Source organism: Crinia signifera, chromosome 5 (assembly GCF_055691185.1).
Source record: "Crinia signifera chromosome 5, ASM5569118v1, whole genome shotgun sequence".
Lineage (NCBI taxonomy): Eukaryota > Metazoa > Chordata > Amphibia > Anura > Myobatrachidae > Crinia > Crinia signifera.
This window is the reverse complement of record NC_139221.1, coordinates 226774290-226793048: the sequence shown is the minus strand read 5'-3', so window position 1 is coordinate 226793048 and position 18759 is coordinate 226774290. Positions and strand designations below refer to the sequence as shown.

The following is an 18759-nucleotide window of genomic DNA, read 5'->3' as shown; positions in this document are numbered from 1 at the left end:
GCCACACATTGGGGTATATTCAATGCTCTTTGGCAAGCTGTGACGGTGAGAAGTGCCGATAGGTCACTGTCACAGCTCGCGGGTCAGTATTCAACTGAACCCGCTGCACTCGCCGTTTCCACCTTGCTGGGTTTTTCCAGCAAGGTGGAAATGGCGAGTGCGGCAGTCAAAACGGTGAGGCTCACGGCTAAATGCAGCGGGCTTGCTGTGTTAGCAGTGAACCTCACCTTTCGAGGGAATCCTCGCTGAGTCCCCCGGAATGTTGAATAGGGCGAGCGGCCAGCTCGGGGGTTAACTGGCGAGGATGTGTTTTTGGTGATCCTCGTCGAAAATAAGCCACCCTCGCCGCAGACAACCCTCGCTGGTGGCATTGAATACCACCCGTAATGGTGCAGCAGGTCCAGTTCAGTGGGACCCACTGTGCCATAATGAGCCAGCATACAGTCTCCTATACGGCCGCACACACATTAGCGGTGGGGCTGCAGCCACCGGATCCTACCGCTGAACGGGACCCGCTTGGCCGCTATTTGTGGCCCTGCCCTTATTAAGAGCTAATGACAGTTGATCATTTGCTTTGAAATGCTGGAAAACTGACAGAAACGGTCATTCAGATATTACCAGAGTTTTGTTCCAACCAACCAGATTAGACAATAAATCTTTTAGGGTAGGGGCAGCTTAAGAGTATGTTTTGCGCAGGATAAACTATGGAATCTAGTATCAATCTTAACCAGTGACTTGCTCCATGTGTGCATGTCACACACAACGTTTCAGTACATGTAAACATTTAGCTTGTGTACCTTACATTGTATTTCAGGATATGTTTGAAAAGGTAAACAAAGCCTATGAGTTCTTGTGTACAAAGTCATCTAAGATTGTGGATGGGCCAGATCCAGAGAACATCATCCTAATACTGAAAACTCAGAGCATTCTTTTCAATCGACACAAGGAAGGTAAAAGTGAATTAACCATATACAATTTCAGCTTATGGGGGGTATTCAATCCCCCCTATATCTGTTCATTTCTGAGATCAGAAAAGTTGTAATTTACCCCCACACCTGCTTTTTAAAGGCTTTGAGAACATTGTACCCTTTTTGTCATCAGGCTTCTGCTGAACAGCTTTACAGAGCTGCCACACTAATGGGGCCTACACGCGGAGCGATTTCAGGGCATTTTCATAGCGATCTAATAAAATTAAGTCAGATTGCTTAGAAAATGCTTCACGTGTAGGGGCCATTGCAATAGCTATATGCGTAAACCTAATGAGATCGCCGGTCAGGGTCAGTGTTCTCATCAGAGAACACTGGCCCTGACAGATCGCTCAGCACACATTGCTGATGCATCGCTGTGCTGAGCGATCTTGCTGAGCAATTTGAGCAATCTTGCATCGATCAGATCGCTCAGCAAAATCTGTACGTGTGTAGGCACCAATACTTCAGTGCATAATTTGAGATAAGGTTCAAACCTTGGCAGATGTGGCTTATGGCAGGGAAGTGCTATAAGCTGCAATAGAGCAGATCAATCCAAGTGCTCTGACTTGATTTCCTATTGAATTCATTATTTTTAATGAACTGTATCAGCTGCCATTGTAGCCTGATTGAGCTTTATTTAGACTGTAAAGTGACGACACCCTTTTGCTGCCAGCCATACCCCATGATCTCTGGCTACAGTATGTCACTCAGTGTGCCACAAAATGAAAGAGGATTTCATGGTATGCACAAAAGCCCCATTGATTCAGCTATCACATGGTTCTCTGCAAGCACATACTATCCTCATTATAGAAACCATTACATAATGATCACACACGGATAGGAAGATAGATAGAGTTTATAATGGTATACTGGAAGGGGAGGCAGCGTAAGTCTGATACGGTCTGTAATGATATGTAGCTCCTGTTCGCATCTCAGGGGGTACATGCAGAAAACCACAGTTAAGTGCAGCCAGCGGGCTGCAATTTTATAGCTCTGGGCAAAGCAGCATGCAAATGAAGTAACAGTATTCAAATGAAGCACAAATTGTAAATGATACAAATGTTTTCTACAGTTATTATACACATGGTGGAAAATGTCTCTTACTCTTAATATTTCTTAATTTTTGTTATTGTTCTAGATCTTCGGCCTTACAAGTATGCTGGCTATCCAATGCTCATCAGAACTATCACCATTGAGACCTCAGATAATCAACTGTTTTCAAAGCTTTCTCTCCTGCCTGCTGCCACCGAGTTGGCATTTCACACTGTAAATTGTTCAGCACTTAATGCAGAGGAACTCAGGAGGGAAAATGGCATTGAGGTACCAGATCATATTTCAGTACTGTACTCCAATATATACTCATGTGTAATTAGATTCACTTTAATATATCAATAAATAGTGCTGGATGCTGTTACATTTATTTCTATTGGCAGTGATGAAGAATATCTTGTGTAACAGTGTCAAGGGAACAGGTACCATCTCGTGATATACTTGGCAGATCACACAAGTCGGTGGTTTTGATGCAACTGTTTTATTGTGCAGAAACAGAAGATTAAAAAACAAATAGAATAAAATACTTGGCACTAACTATACAAGAAACTCCTAACTCACGAATACCGCTTTCATATAGCAATCTTGATCCCAGGTTATGTCCCGGCTCGGACACTTTCACACTAATCACGGATTGCCCATTATATATAGGGCAACTTAGGTTTAACCTTTCTTTGGTACTGCTCCCAGATCGCATCGGATGCAAATCACATGCGATTTGCATGCAATGCAATTTACCACATCCCCGCTATCCACGTCGGGCCAAAGTCTGGTGACCACACGTGGTACGTGTCCTTCCGACCTGATTTTATAAAGTGTGGCGAGCCCGAAGCAGGGCGAGCACACACGGAAAACGAGCCCGAAGCTTGGCGAGAGCATGCAGTTTATTTCACGTGTATTACGCATGCGCTCGGCACGCTTTGGGCTCGTTTTTCGCGTGCCACACTTCAGGCTCGGTATTAAATCAACTCCATGCCGACGTGGATAGTGGGGGTATAAACAGGTCGGGAGGACGCAGCACACTTCGGGCTGACGTAGCTAGGTTGGAAGTGCTAAATTGCATCGTTTGCAAATTGTATGCAAATTACATGCAATTTTGCAATGCATACGATGCGATCTGGGCGCAGTGGCGCCGTGAAACTACACAAGTACAAGCTTGACCCAGGTCGACCATGCAATAACACGACAATTACCACTGTTTTAACTGTGATGTGAAAGGGGTATAGGAAAACAATACAAACAGTTTTTACCAAGCACATCTCCCTGGTATCCAAGCAGTTATCTCTCATACTTAATCCATAGTCTCTCCTTTCCAAGCAGTGTGAGACACAATTGATTAGGCTTGTAGCTTTTTAAAAGAACCAGAAAGCTGAAGGCCCTAACTTGTCTTCTGTGAGGCTAAGAACTCAAAGTCCCAGGAGTGGACCGAAATGGATGGAGAACCCTTCTTCTTATTCTACCATCCAACCCCAAAGGCCCTCAGCAGAGCCAATACAATTCTCCTGGGGTTTTAAAACACTTAAGCACGGGGGAGATATATTGCTCAGCCATATATTGCTGAGCAATATATGGCTGAGCAATATATTGCTCAGTTTCTCCTTTTCATCAGCGACCAGAGATGGTCGCTGATGAAAAAGAAACTGCCGGGGGGAGCCCGGCAGTGGAAATCAGCTGGTCGCAGGAGCATGTTCCTGCGACCAGCGATCACTACAGGGGTAAAAACTCCCATCGTGGGCAATATGGTCGCTTAGCGACCATATTTCCTGCGATATTGTACAAAATCGCACCCGTGTGTACACACCTTTAGTTTATAAATGCTGAGCAAAGATAACGCCTTCCATCACTATTTTATTGATCTTGTTACGCTCCTACTTTCAGGTAGGTTATTTTCTTCTAGCTTTCTGAAATGATTAAGCTAGGCACACAGGCAAAGATTTATCTGTCCAATCTGTCTGGTGGGAACAGTCAACCTTTTGCCATCAAATGCTGGAAAATGGATACAAATTAATTTGTTAAATCAAACTTTTCTGACCTTTGTCCGTTCTCCAGCATTTGGGAGCAAATGGTTGCTCCCATACATTACCAGATTTCCCGATTTTTGTTCCCACCAGACAGATAAGTCAGTGTGTACCCAGCATAAGCCAAGGTCATATTCTTGTTATTGTCATTCTTCCATCTGTTGCTTTATACTGTAGATGTGCTCATTAAGTCTTTATTACGTTATATTTCAGAAGAAGTGGTCTCTGTTACTTTGTTTCAGGTGCTACAAGAAGCTTTCTCTCGCTGTGTGTCAGTGCTAACTGCATCAAGTAAACCAGATGATATGCCTGTGCAGGTAAAGGGTATAGTGACTGCACTAACATAACAATTTGACATAAAGAAAAACAAATATATACAATAATATACTACTAGCATTAGAACTGTATAGAAGATTCAGAGTAACTAGTTCTGCTTTGTTTCAAAACATGCTGCGGATACTAGGCCAGGCTTCCAGTAGTCCTGCTTTACACAAAGCGATCCTGCTTTGCAAGGTGAAGGTGATGTGCTCTCCTGCACATTGCAAAGCACAAAAAGTATGTGCAGCACATACTTTTTGAACTAGATCGCATCGCATTGCATCTAGCCGTGTGTGGGCACCTTTACATGTGTGATTTTTTTTCTTTTTTTGGCAAATCGAAAAACTTTTGACATAATGCACACTGCACATCATGCTTGTTAATATTTTACAGACATCACAGTGACCTTCATTCTACTCCTTTCACATCGCAACTAATTACCGGGTACAAGCCGTTTTGTCCCGGTAATTAGTGCAATGTGAAAGGGGTTACCGTGTCCCTTAAACGGGTAGCAACACGACAATACGAACTGGTAAATAAGTAGAGTTCCTTGTCGTGTTGCTTGGTGGTGTTAGCCGGTTAAACGCGTCAAACAATCAGTTTCCCGTTCACACTATGGATGCGGCAGCACCAGCTTTAAGCTCTGCATCCTCCCCCCCGATGACATGCCGACTCCCCGCCGTACCCCCGGATGATGTCAATGAACCGGTTCGCTGTGGGGATGTGAACATCCCAAAATGAAGGTTTACGCCAGGACTGACTGGTTTCAAATTCCCGGTACGAACCTTCATTTTGCGTTTTGAAAGCAGCATTAGAAAGATTTTTTTTTTACATAATTCATTTTCAGTCTTTCATGGATACTTACTCTTAATCATGGGACCAAAGCAGCTAATGCTTGTGTGTTTCTCCATGTGACTTCAGAGAACAAAACTGCCTTCTCTGTAGCGTATTACTTGAGTGCACTTTGACTACAGCTTACAGTTGTTATATTATTAGACATATTGTTTTGTTTAATACTTGATTATATGTATTTTCTACAATTTTTGCCATCAACAAATTATTGATATTCACAATGTCAACATTTTGGACATGTAAACAGTATTAGGAGTATTCAATTAAGCACGAAAAAACATCAAGTGCGAAACACGTCTGTTTTTCATGGATTTTTTTTTTACAAGTTATACAGTATACATAGATCGCCTGTAAAAAGAAAAAAAAAATTTGCTGGTTCAGTAAAACTTGTGTGTTTTTGCAACTGTGGGCTGTTTTCAGAGATTTTGTATCTCCTGCAAGCAGTATGTTAAACAAAATACCCAATAAACTGCAGCTCGTGCTGGCTTATTAGATAGACCCGGGGACACAATTAACTGCAATAAATTACTGAAGCTAATTGGATACTCCCCCATATAGGTATCAACATTGTGACTAATGGTGCTCATACCATGTTGACAGTATAGTGTTGACATTCTGACTACATCCAGTTAATTTGGATATGAAATGCAGTTAGCATTATAGGATAAATTCGGGAGGAAGAGATGACCTTATTAAAAAAAAGTGTTCATTTCTGGAAAGTGTATAATCTGGGAAAACAAAGGGGTTGATCCTATTAGCGCCGAAGGGTGCGAGGTGCTGTTCAAGTGCCATTTTAAATGCTGAAAACTGCATCCGAATGAAGCCGAATTTGCTTAAAATACCCCTATGGAGGTGCGAGCACTTTTAAGCGTCAGCCGTAAAGTGCGCCCGGTGCCATGATGATTCGCTAGTGCGAATCATCCGCACCTAATAGGATCGACCCCAAAGTTGGAATGTTGCTGTGTATTTATATATAGCAAAAAGAGAAACTATACGTAAAACTACCCTTTTTAGAAATAGTTTCTCTTTTAACTGTAATTAAAGCCTAAAACCATTTAGTTCTAGATTTATGTTTATTTTTAGCATATATATATATATATATATATATATATATATATATATATATATATATATATAATCTCCTTTAGTGGTCTTTTTACAATAATCTTATATTCTCATCCTCAGGTGTGTGGTCATGTATGCAAGTGTTATAGTGTTGCCGCACAGTTTGAAGAATGCAGAGAGAAGATTATAGAGATGCCAAACATCATTAAAGACATCTGCAGAGTACTGTACTATGGCAAGGTAATACTTGTTATCGGAGAGATGTATATTTATACGTACAGATAGTGTGCAAGTAGATGGTAAAATTACAGCTTGTCATCTGTATTTTTAGAATAGTCAGATGGCACAGAAGACATTAGCTCTGCTCAATAAACATTCTATAAACATATTTTTATTCTTATAAATTTGAATTACGTGGTACTTCTAGCATATTGATTCTTTCCAAATGATCATGATCTTATCTATCATTCTAAAGTAAGTAATATCTACAGGTTTTATTACAATGTTACAATGTTTTTATAGCTATATTTGTATTGCAGTTGTATTAGGGGGTATTCAATCCATTCTCGGTCAGCTCGACCGAGAATTTGCAGGCAGGATTCAATATCCCGTCTGCAGCAGGGCAAGAAGTGGGCGTGGCCGCGAGCTGCAGCTAAAGGCTTGTCACTTCCAGGCCGTTCTCGGCAGAACGAGCACGACAGCTTGTGAAGTCAGGCTAGTTTTGCCGAGCTCCCCTGTTCAATGCTGTAGAGGAAGACAGCATTGAATAGGGCCCGGCGGCCATCTTCCCTGTTGGGAGATGCTCGCCGGTGATTGAATACCCCCGTTAGTATTCCATCTGTATTTCACATGTATGTTCAGTATAAAACAAAGTACATACAGTAGTATCTCTAATGGTATCATCTAAACACCAGAAAATGTTTTATCTTGTTCACAGAAGGTCCAGAGACTGGCTGCAGTAGCGGTGGAATGCATCAGCTCCTTTGCAGTAGATTTCTTTCTGCAAACACATTTATTTCATGCAGGGATTTTGTGGCACTTACTTAGTTATCCTTTTAACTATGACTTTACATTGGAGGAAAGTGGTATTCAGAAAAATGAAGACACAAATCAACAGGTATGCGCAACATGCTTTTACATATTACATCAAATATATATATATATATATATATATATATATATATATATATATATATATATATATATATATATATATATATAGAGAGAGAGAGAGATAGCAGCGCAGTGGTGTGGCACTCATAGCCAGTATTCAAAGGATCACGACAATGCCTTGAGATTGATTGATTTATTTATTTACAGTTTCTTATATAGAGCAGCAGATTCCATTGCGCTTTACAATGGTAGACCGTGATAAAACAAACTTGGTAACAGACAGACTTGGAGGTAGGAGGGCCCTGCTGCAAGCTTACAATCTATAGGGATATAGGAGGGAAACACAAGGACAGGCATCAGTAATAGCATAGCAGTCCCACCAAGTTACAAGTCCAGAAGGGAAGCTATATAATACATAAGTGCCTCAGCGGGATTTGCGTGTAGAACTTAAATATGATAGGCTTGCCTGAAGAGGTGAGTTTTCAGGGAACACTTGACAGTTTGGAGGCTAGTAGAGAGTCTTTTTGTGCGTGGAAGGGCATTCCATAGGATGGGAGCAGCCCTATGAATGTCCTGTAATAGTGAATGGGAGCTAGTGATCCGTGCAGAAGAGAGAAACAGATCTTGTGCAGAGCGGAGTGGGCGAGATGGGAGATATTTTGTGATAAGTAAAAAGATATAAGCTGGTGCAGTATGGTTAATAGCTTTATATGTGAGTAGAAGTGTTTTATATTGAATACGGTAAGGTACATGCAACCAATGAAGGGACTGGCAGAGCGGATAAGCAGACAATGAGCGTCTTGCTAGGAAGATCAGCCTAGCAGCAGTATTTAAAATGGATTGCATTGGCGAGAGTCTGTTCTTGGGAAGACCAGTTAGGAGACTATTGCAAAAATCAATGCGGGATATAATGAGTGCATGGATAAGAGATTTGGTAGTGTCTTGTGTGAGATAGATAGGGTCGTATTTTGGATATTTTTTTTAGATGCATGTAACATGATTTGGAGACAGATTGAATGTGGGGAAGAAAGGACAGTTCAGATGCGAGGATGAACCCCTAAGCAACGAGTTTGTTGGGTAGGGTGGATTGTCGAGATATCGTTTCAATTTATGAAATTAATTTTCATCAGGTTACATAAATTGAAACGTTGTTATCTCAAGGCATTGTCGTGATCCTTTGAATACTGGCTATGACTGCCACACCACTGCGCTGCTATACTTTTCTATAGTGAAGGGACCGGCTCAACTTTGTACATTGCAGTGAGAGTGCCAAACCTCCGTTGGATATATATATATATTTTTCTTACGGTCAGCGGTGGATGCTGGGAAATGTGGGTATTCCGGGGCTGGAGGTCCGGGCACCAAGGAGTAGAACTTCTTTTGGCTAGTGCAGTCCTAGGCTCCGCCCCCCTAATACCCCTTCCTGTCCTCAGAGACCAGTTTTTTCCTTGGTGCTCTGAGGAACAGGCAGTTTTAGCCCTTATTTAACTTCGTTTTTTTTATATATATATATATATATATATATATATATATATATATATATATATATATATATTTTTCCACAGCCGTCAGACTCCCAGCGCTTCTGCGGCTGACGGCAGAAGCCTCTCCCGGCGTCTGGTGGACGGACCTGTCGGCCGCTCACACCAGACACCTCAGGCACTTGGAAGGAGCCGCGGCTGGGAGAAGTTCAGGTAAGCGGCTTCCCCTTTGCGGGGAGCCGGATATCGCGGCTCACACCGCCGGTGGAAGGGGGCGCCGCCGGAGGCCTGGCAGCAGTACTCAGCTCATGCTGAGAAACCGCTAGACCACCAGGGTTATGTACCATAACGGCTCCCTCTGTGGAGACCAGTTACGCTGGTGGTTCCAGGAGGGGACGGATTTACATATAACTCCGCCTCCAGGCTCGCGGCAATGGCCTCTCCTGAGTTCCCACCGTGATCGCTCCTCTCCTCCCCCCTGTCTCACAGCGGGGCCATTTTAGCTCACTTGCTGGCTGGCTTCTAGACGGAGAGGAGCATAAGAAATCGCCCCCCTTTGCCTCCACTGTTATCAGTGACAGGTTGTATTATCCTCACCTCACTTGCATGGTGCAGGTGTAGGAAACAAAGTGCCGATTCCCTGTGTGTGTGGTGTGGGGATTTGTGATATACTGCAGTGTACTTTATCTGTCTTTGTTATTTTTCACAGTTTGTTATGTTAAGCTGATGTGAGTGTTTTCATACCACATCTCTCTCTGTAGGACTGACGGGGAGCGCAGTATAAGTTCACTTATTCATTTATTTAGTGACTGAACAATTCTCACACAAGATATCACTGGTGTACTTAGGTAACTCCAGTTGCAAATTGCTAAGCACACACACATCATGTCAGCAAAGGGTTCAGGGAAATCCCGTAGGCCTGGTCCCGCTCCAGCGCTGCACGCATATACATGCACAGTGTGCAAAGAAAACTTTGCTAGTGCTGAGCAGAACCACGCAGGCCTCTGTGACCGTTGCTCTCAGCCGGGACCTAGTCCGCAACCCACTGCGGATGTTCCCTGCAGACCGGACTGGGCTGCAGACCTGTCCTCTGCGATGAAGGAACTAGCTTCCCAGCTGGCAGCGTCACGCAACCCCGCTGCCTCACCGACACCCCAGGTCCAACCCCAGCCAGCAGAGCCTGCTTGGGTAGCAGGGTTATCACAGTCAGTCCAGGGTTTGGTGCAGGTTTCATCCTCACTTCAAAATGTTCTGGCAGGGTCTAGTACAAATAGACCATCCAGACGTGAGGCGGCTCAGCCTCTTTTACAGGACACAGATGATAATACCTCTGGAGATGATCATGACGGTGGTGTTATTGATGTAATTGATGATGTGGACACTGATACTGATGATCATATGTCCCAGGCCAGAGTAGACAGCCTAATTAAATTGATACGGCTCACTTTTAAAATAAAGGAGTCAGAGGCGCAGACTTCTGCAGAGGGCCCAGATACTGAACCAGTGTTCAAACGTAAAAAGAAGGACATTGCTTTTTTCCCTCAGTCAAAGCAGTTGAATAATCTGTTTGAAGAAGCTTGGAAGCATCCAAATAGGAAATTCCTTGTGTCTAAGCGTATTCCTTCTTTTTATCCTCTACCAGACAGCCACAAAAAATGGGACGACCCCCCTCAGGTTGACGCCCATGTCACCAGATTAATTAAGGCAACGGCCCTGCCCATACCTGATGTAACATCTTTGAAAGACCCAGTGGATAAAAAACTGGATCAGTTTCTCAAGTCCATATATTCCAATGCAGGGGCAGCTTTGAGGCCTAGCTATTCAGCTGCCTGGACAACCAGAGCTATAGCACATTGGGCGGATGTGCTCTTGGAGAGTCTTCAATCAGGTACTAAGAGATCTGAGTTACTATCTTTTGTGGACAATATTAGGGAGGCTAGTTCCTACCTAAGTGAGGGTGTATTGGATGCGGGAATATTTGCATCCAAAATTTCTGCAGTATCAGTGGCCGCACGCAGAGCCCTCTGGCTTAGATCTTGGAAGGCCGATAATGACTCAAAGAAAGCTTTAGAGGCCTTACCGTTTACGGGGGGTATACTTTTCGGAACGGAATTAGACAAAATTGTCACTTCCATTGCAGCCTCAAAGTCTGCTTTTTTGCCCACAGGAGCCACTAAACCAAGGCAGCAAGCCTTTCGGTTTTTTCGTCCCTCCAGTAGGGGCAGATCACATGGTACGGGATCCTGGCCAACAAGGTCACAGCAGTCCTCCAAAAAGACGCAGAAATCCAAGCCCAAGCAGGGATGGGCAGCTCGTCGTCAGACCCTAAAGCAGGCTGAAAAGCCAGCGGCCTGACGCCAGGCACACCAAGAACGTGCCATAGGTGGGGGGCTGCCTTCTGGAGTTTGCGGAGACCTGGTCAAGTTCCACATCGGACTCTTGGGTGTTGGGACTAATATCGCACGGTTATGCTCTGACCTTTTGCTCCAGACCCCCAACACAGTTTTTTTACAACAGGCCTCTCACTAGACCCTCTCAAGGCAGTAGCCCTTGAGACAGCTGTCTCAACCCTGTTGGAACAAAGAGTGATCATGCCTGTCCCGCATTCTCAGAGAGGGACCGGATTCTATTCGAATCTGTTCCTGGTCAGCAAACCAGACAGGTCCTTCCGACCGATATTGAATTTCAAGAGATTGAATGTTTTCATGCGGGTACCCAAGTTCCGAATGGAGTCTCTGAGCTCCATCCTCAGCGCTCTGGAACCAGGAGATCTGATGACCTCACTGGACATACAGGATGCATATTTACATATCCCAATCAAACTGGAACATCAGAGATTTCTCAGATTTGCAATATTGGATGGCCATTTTCAGATTCGTGCTCTCCCGTTCGGGCTCTCAACAGCCCCCCGGGTGATCACGAAAGACATGGCGGTGATGGCGGCTCGCTTACACCTTCTAGGCATTCGAATTCTTCCTTACCTAGATGATCTCCTCATAGTAGCACAATCACAGGAGGAAATTCAGAGACATCTCCAGATTGCCCTGGACATGCTTCAATCTCATGGGTGGATAATCAACTGGAAGAAATCCAGCTTGACTCCATCATCCGCCATGATACATCTGTCGGCACTAATAGACACAGAAGCTCAAAGAGTGTTTCTCCCCCAGAACAAAATACAGGACATTCTCTCACAGATCCAGTTTTTTCTGACGCAACGCAGGGTGTCAGTACACCTTTGTATGACATTAATGGGGAAGTTGGTATCCACCTTCCCAATGCTGGAATTTGGACAGTTCCACTCCCGAAGACTTCAGCTGGCCCTGTTATTTCGGTGGAACCGATCGCACATGGATTTGAAGAGACAGTTCCTCACGATCTCAGACGAAGTCAGACAGTCTCTCCAGTGGTGGCTACTGTCGGACAACCTAAGGAAAGGACGATCCTTTGCAAGTCACGATTATATCATAGTGACAACGGATGCCAGACTACAGGGCTGGGGAGCTGTGACCCTGGATCAGTCGTTCCAGGGCCTGTGGACACACCAAGAAACAAAGTTACCAATAAACGTGCTGGAGCTAAGGGCCATCTACCGGACGTTCAGCCAATCAGGAACGCTTCTTCACGGAAGGCCAGTCAGAATTCAATCAGACAACGCGTCAGCTGTCGCGTACGTGAACCATCAAGGGGGAACCCGGAGCCGAGCAGCCATGCGGGAAGTGACCCAGATCCTCCTATGGGCAGAGAAGTTTCTACTCACCCTGTCGGCAGTGTATATTCCCGGAGTGTTGAACTGGGAAGCAGACTTCCTAAGTCGGCAAACGATTCACTCGGGAGAATGGTCCCTCCATCCGGAAGCATTCACAACCCTGGCAGACCAGTGGGGAATGCCACAAGTGGACCTCATGGCCTCAAAGCACAACAAGAAGCTCCCACTGTACGGATCCAGAACAAGGGATCCACAGGCATGTCTGGTAGACGCACTATCAGCTCCTTGGCCGTTCCAAAGGGTGTTTGCATTTCCACCAATTCCTCTAATTTCCCGTCTACTTCGACGCCTCAAGAGGGAGGAGGTGACCATGATCCTAGTGGCCCCAGATTGGCCGAGACGATCATGGTATCCAGACCTCTTGCAAATGGCCAGAGCACCTCCATTTCCCTTGCCCCTCCGGTCACAGGGACCATGCCTACACCCGGACTTAGCCAGACTGGCTTTGACGGGGTGGCTGTTAAGGAGTCGATCCTGAGCAGGAGAGGTTTTCCTCCTACAGTCATTAAGACACTGCTGGCGGCAAGAAAGCCCTCGTCAGCAAAGGATTTGGCAGAGGTATTTTCTTTGGTGTGAGCCTAGGAGGTTCAATCCAAGGATATACAAATTGGATAGGGTCCTAGGATTCTTACAATCAGGCCTGGACATGGGTTTGAGCCATTCATCCTTGAAAGTTCAAGTGTCGGCTCTCTTGGTTCTTTTCCAGAGGAAAATCGCTACGTCATCCACAATCCATACATTCTTACAGGGAGCTCTTCACCTACAACCTCCCATACGTCCACCAGCAAACCCATGGGATCTTACTTTGGTGCTGAAAGGGTTGATTAAAGCACCGTTCGAACCCTTGGAGTCAGTTTCTCTTTCATGGCTTACTCTGAAGACTCTTTTCTTGCTAGCCATTGCATCGGCGCGCAGAGTATCATATTTAGGAGCGCTCTCCTGTAGACCTCCATTGCTTATCTTTCATGAGGATAGAGCAGTTCTCAGAACTAGACTGGACTACCTCCCAAAGGTTGTATCTCAATTTCATATAAATCAAGACATTGTAGTTCCAGTTTATACTACCACCACGGACTCACAAGAAAGGGATGTTTCTTTAGATGTAGTTCGAGCCCTAAAAATTTACGTGGCCAGAACAGAGCCGATAAGAAAGTCTGATTCTCTCGTTGTTCTCTTTGATGCCCGGAAGCTGGGTTGGCCTGCTTCAAAATGCACCTTGGCTAGGTGGCTAAGGTCTACCATAAGGCAAGCGTACCTCTTGGTGGGACGACCAGTACCGCATTCGGTAAGGGCGCAATCCACCAGGTCTGTGGGGGCATCGTGGGCCCTGCGGGCAGGAGTCTCGGCGGAGAGCATCTGCAGGGCAGCCACGTGGTCTTCGGCTCACACGTTCATCAAATTTTATCGATTCGACACCTTCGCCTCGGCTGATGCGGCTTTTGGCAGGGGTGTTCTCAGTGCAGCTCGGGAGCGGTCCCACCCTTAGGGACACAGCTTTAGGACGTCCCACATTTCCCAGCATCCACCGCTGGCCGTAAGAAAAAAGGGGATTTTTGGTCCTTACCTGTAATTCCTTTTTTCAGAGGCCAAGGTGGATGCTGGGCGCCCGCCCTACCACTCCAAATCTTGCAGTTACTTAGTTATAGTTAACAATTTAGTGTTCAGTTGGTTGAATGTTCAATAGTTGAATGGTCTCCCTCTCCTATAGTTGAATGGTCTCCCTCTCCTATACCTGTTCCTCGGCTTGTTAAAGTTAAAAACTGGTCTCTGAGGACAGGAAGGGGTATTAGGGGGCGGAGCCTAGGGCTGCACTAGCCAAAAGAAGTTCTACTCCTTGGTGCCCGGACCTACATCCCCGGAATACCCACATTTCCCAGCATCCACCAAAAATCACTATATATATATATATATATATATATATATATATATATATATATATATATATATATATATATATATATATATATATATATATATATATATATATATATATATATATATATATATATATATATATATATATATATTAGGGCGGAGTGAAAAAACTGAAATTGAGAAATTCAAAATCGGCTAGTGTGGAAAAGTTGTGACTTGACTTGAATAAGAAACGTGCAAAAGCTTTTTGATCTGAGTCAACATCTTCTGTTCTGGCAAGAGGCCTGAAGTTTCACTTTTTTGGTGAAAATGACGAAAACTATGAAGATGCTCCAATCTAGTTAAAATTATGTCAGGATGTCTTAGAGTGGTTCATTAATATACTTTAGCATAGTAAAAAACAGTACGAGCTTGTCCTAGTGCAAAGTGACTGACTTTGGTGGGAGAAAAAATCCCTAATAATTGACCCATTTTCATGGTCACAATTGTGAATATTGTGTGTTTTCTCCTGAACGTGTTTATAATAGAAGAAGCACAAATACTCTAAATGGAATTTCGGTGACACTGTGGGAAATATAACACTGCATAATGGCCCTTAATCAGACCTGATCGCAGTACAAATTTGTTCTCAAAGTGGGCAAAACAAATGCTGCATTGCAGGTGGGGCAGATGTAACGTGCTGAGAGAGTTACATTTGGGTGGGGTGTGTTGAAACTGAAATCTAAATTACAGTGTAAAAATAATGCAGCCGGTATTTACCTTGCACAGAAACAAAATAACTCACACAAATCTAAAGGTGGCCATACATCTACAGATCGATTGTCAGATTGGGCCGGTCGGAACAAACAGCTAGTAATATCTGAATGACAGTTTTTCAGCATTTCAAAGCAAATGGTCAACTGTCATTTGCTCTCATCTTTTACCAGGATTTTGTTCCAACCAGACAGATCGGACAATAAATCTGTAGATGTATGGCCATCTTAAATCTCTCTGCACATGTTACATCTGCCCCACCTGCAGTCCAGCATTTTTTTTGCCCATTTTGAGAACAAATTTGTACTGCGATCAGGTCTGATTAAGGGCCATTATGCAGTGTTATATTTCACACAGTGTCACTGAAATACATGAAATTGGATATATGCTGCTCTCTTTGCAGTGCATATACAAAGATAGACAATCCTGTGTATATAAATAAGAAATAACTGTTGCAGTCTGTTATTGAAAAACAGTAACTGTTACAATAAGTATTACAAGTAACAGTGTAAACTGTCTAATGTATCATTTTACATATCACTTCTGTTTATTGACAGAAAAACAGTGTTGCATCCCCTATACTGGGAACATGATTGGGCTGCATTACGGCATATAATTATGCCAAAGATAAGCCAATATATTAACTGTTAAATACGTTGAAGTGTATTATGATGTAATAAATTGTAAGCTAGCAGCAGGGCCCTCTAACCCCCAAGTCTGTCTGTCATTACCCAGTTTGTTTTATCACTGTCTACTATTGTAAAGCGCAATGGAATCTGCTGCGCTATATAAGAAACTGTAAATAAATAAATAAACAAATACATTGATTCAAAAAAATAACAGGTTAATCATTCTATGAGTGGTGTCCAGCAGTACATATATGCCAATCACTGTGTTCATTTCTAGGTAGCAGGGCCGTCTTAACAGCAGTGTGGGCACCTGGGCAAAGCAATGCACTTGGGCCCTTACCCATTCTTCCCTCCTAGGGGTGGGGGGTGTTATCAGCAGCAGCTTTGATGTCCCACGGGTGGCAGGGGGTGCTCTATCTTCCATTCAACATGTAGGACCTGGAGCAGTAACTTCTGCTAATTACTCCTTTGCTGCACAGGTGGTGTGAGGGAGAACACTAACGTGTGGAAGGGGGCACTGAGCTGAATGAAGGGTCCCTTGTAAATGACTTCCAGGGAGGTAGGGGGTGTTTTATACACAGGGGACGGTTGGATAATGGAGTGGGCTTAATATTCATCATTTTCCGGTGGAAGGGCAGCTTGTTTGACTGCAGATATCGCCATTATCTGGAAATAGATTTCTTAGCCTAGTATAAAAACCTAGAGTCCTAACTTTCAGGAGGTGCTGGGAACTTGGGGATCAGAGATCAGGAGCCAGAGCAATCCATTGACAAAAATATAAAACTACACCAGACGTTTGGAGCTAAAGCAGGGACCGGCTGCTTGAAGGCTGATATCTCTGGTTCTGGGCATGGTAGAGACAAGCCGCTAGTGTCAGAGAGAACCTGAGAAATATGACTGGAAATTGTAATTAACAGGTCAGATGTGGACTGCTGCTTTGAAGTTGGATATCTGCAGTTCCCCTGGGCCGATTTTCAAAATTCTGGTATCCCTGGAAAAAGGGCTATCAACATAGAGCTCTTATACGCCTGGGGCCCTTGGGCAAGTGCCCATTAAGCCCATACAAAAAGACGGCCCTGCTAGGCAGGATTGATTAGCAATACTTATTACAGCATAATGCACTTTAATGTATTTAACTGTTAATATATTGGCTTATCTTTGGCATAATTATATGCTGTAATGCAGCTGCAGGTGGGGCAGATGTAACATGTGCAGAGGGAGTTAATGTGGCCATACATCTACAGATTTATTGTCTGATCTGTCTGTTTGGAACAAAATTCTGGTAATGGATGAGAGCACTTTGCTTTGAAATGCTGGAAAACTGTCAAAAACTGTCATTCAGATATTACCAGGTATTTGTTCCAACCAGCCAGATCTGACAATCGATCTGTAGATGTATGGCCACCTTTAGATTTGTGTTGAGTTATTTTGTTTCTGTGCAGGGTAAATACCTGCTGCATTATTTTTACACTGCAATTTAGATTTCAGTTTCAACACACCCCACCCAAATTTAACTCTCTCCGCACGTTACATCTGCCCCACCTGCAATGCAGCATTTGTTTTGCCCATTTTGAAAACAAATTTGTACTGCGATCAGGTCTGATTAAGGACCATTATGCAGTGTTATATTTCACACAGTGTCACTGAAATTCCATTTAGAGTATTTGTGCTTCTTCTATTATAAACACGTTTAGGAGAAAACACACAATATTCACAATTGTGACCATGAATATGGGTCAATTATTAGGGATTTTTTCTCCTGCCAGTCAGTCACTTTGCACTAGGACAAGCTCGTACTGTTTTTTACTATGCTAAAGTATATTAATGAACCACTCTAAGACATCCTGACATAATTATAACTAGATTGGAGCATCTTCATAGTTTTCATCATTTTCACCAAAAAAGTGAAACTTCAGGCCTCTTGCCAGAACAGAAGATGTTGACTCAGATCAAAAAGCTTTTGCACGTTTCTTATTCAGGTCAAGTCACAACTTTTCCACACTAGCCGATTTTGAATTTCTCAATTTCAGTTTTTTCACTCCGCCCTAATATATATATATCTCTATCGCATACAATCAATTGCTTGCTGGATGCACAGGTGGGCACATGCACCATTAGCTGAAATTTGGAATGGTTTTTCATTTAATCTCATATATACTGTAGATCACCTGGACATTGCCGGTATCCAAGTAATATTTTTCTACCATATGAAGTAAGACCCATTAAATGAGATACTTAGGATCTTCTTTGTAGATTACAACCGGCATAAAATTTTCATTATACTATATAAAGGTCTTCTTAATTCAGGCCTGTAAGGCTAAAACCCTAGGAAGATCAAGCACCCCTGATAAAGTGTTTTTAGAGACGAAATATATAAAAGGAAAGATAGCTGGCACTCCACTGCTTAATAGCAATACTTGCACCTAGTGCCTTCCTCTGCTTCAGTCTGCTTCCACGCTGGCATATGTAACAAGATCAATAGGCGGCACTTGGGCGACTTCTTGAAATAATAGAGACCACACACGGGTTCTTCAAGATCTTTTGAGATTTAATCTCGTCATCAGATCTTGAAGAACCTGTGTGTGGTCTCTATTATTTCAAGAAGTCGCCCAAGTGCCGCCTATTGATCTTGTAATACATATGTGTATATGTATGTATATATATATGTATATATTATATGTATATGTATTTTCTTTCCTCATCAACCAAGATGGCACAATCTTAACAATGACCATTCCATTTGAATTGAAAATAACATAAAATGTACTTTTTTTAAAGCAACATTGTATTTAAGATACACTATTTTACTAAGCTGTTCCTTATCCTCCCTGGAGATGTGATGGCTGTGTCTTAAAACCCCATTTTCCT

At 43.4% G+C, this 18759-nt stretch overlaps 1 protein-coding gene across 5 annotated transcripts in view; it reads left to right on the top strand.

Moving 5' to 3' along the window:
• Window positions 1-18759, top strand: part of DNAJC13 (DnaJ heat shock protein family (Hsp40) member C13) — a 198686-nt gene that overhangs the window by 136019 nt on the left and 43908 nt on the right. For all 5 annotated transcript variants that reach the window (XR_014475029.1, XM_083188595.1, XM_083188594.1 and 2 more), the window contains 5 exons: window positions 815-950; window positions 2107-2288; window positions 4279-4353; window positions 6392-6511; window positions 7209-7388. Coding sequence is in view for 4 of the 5 variants with exons in the window: in XM_083188595.1 (XP_083044721.1) it covers window positions 815-950; window positions 2107-2288; window positions 4279-4353; window positions 6392-6511; window positions 7209-7388 (693 nt within the window). In the remaining variant the exon portion in view is untranslated. The remainder of the gene's footprint in view (window positions 1-814; window positions 951-2106; window positions 2289-4278; window positions 4354-6391; window positions 6512-7208; window positions 7389-18759) is intronic.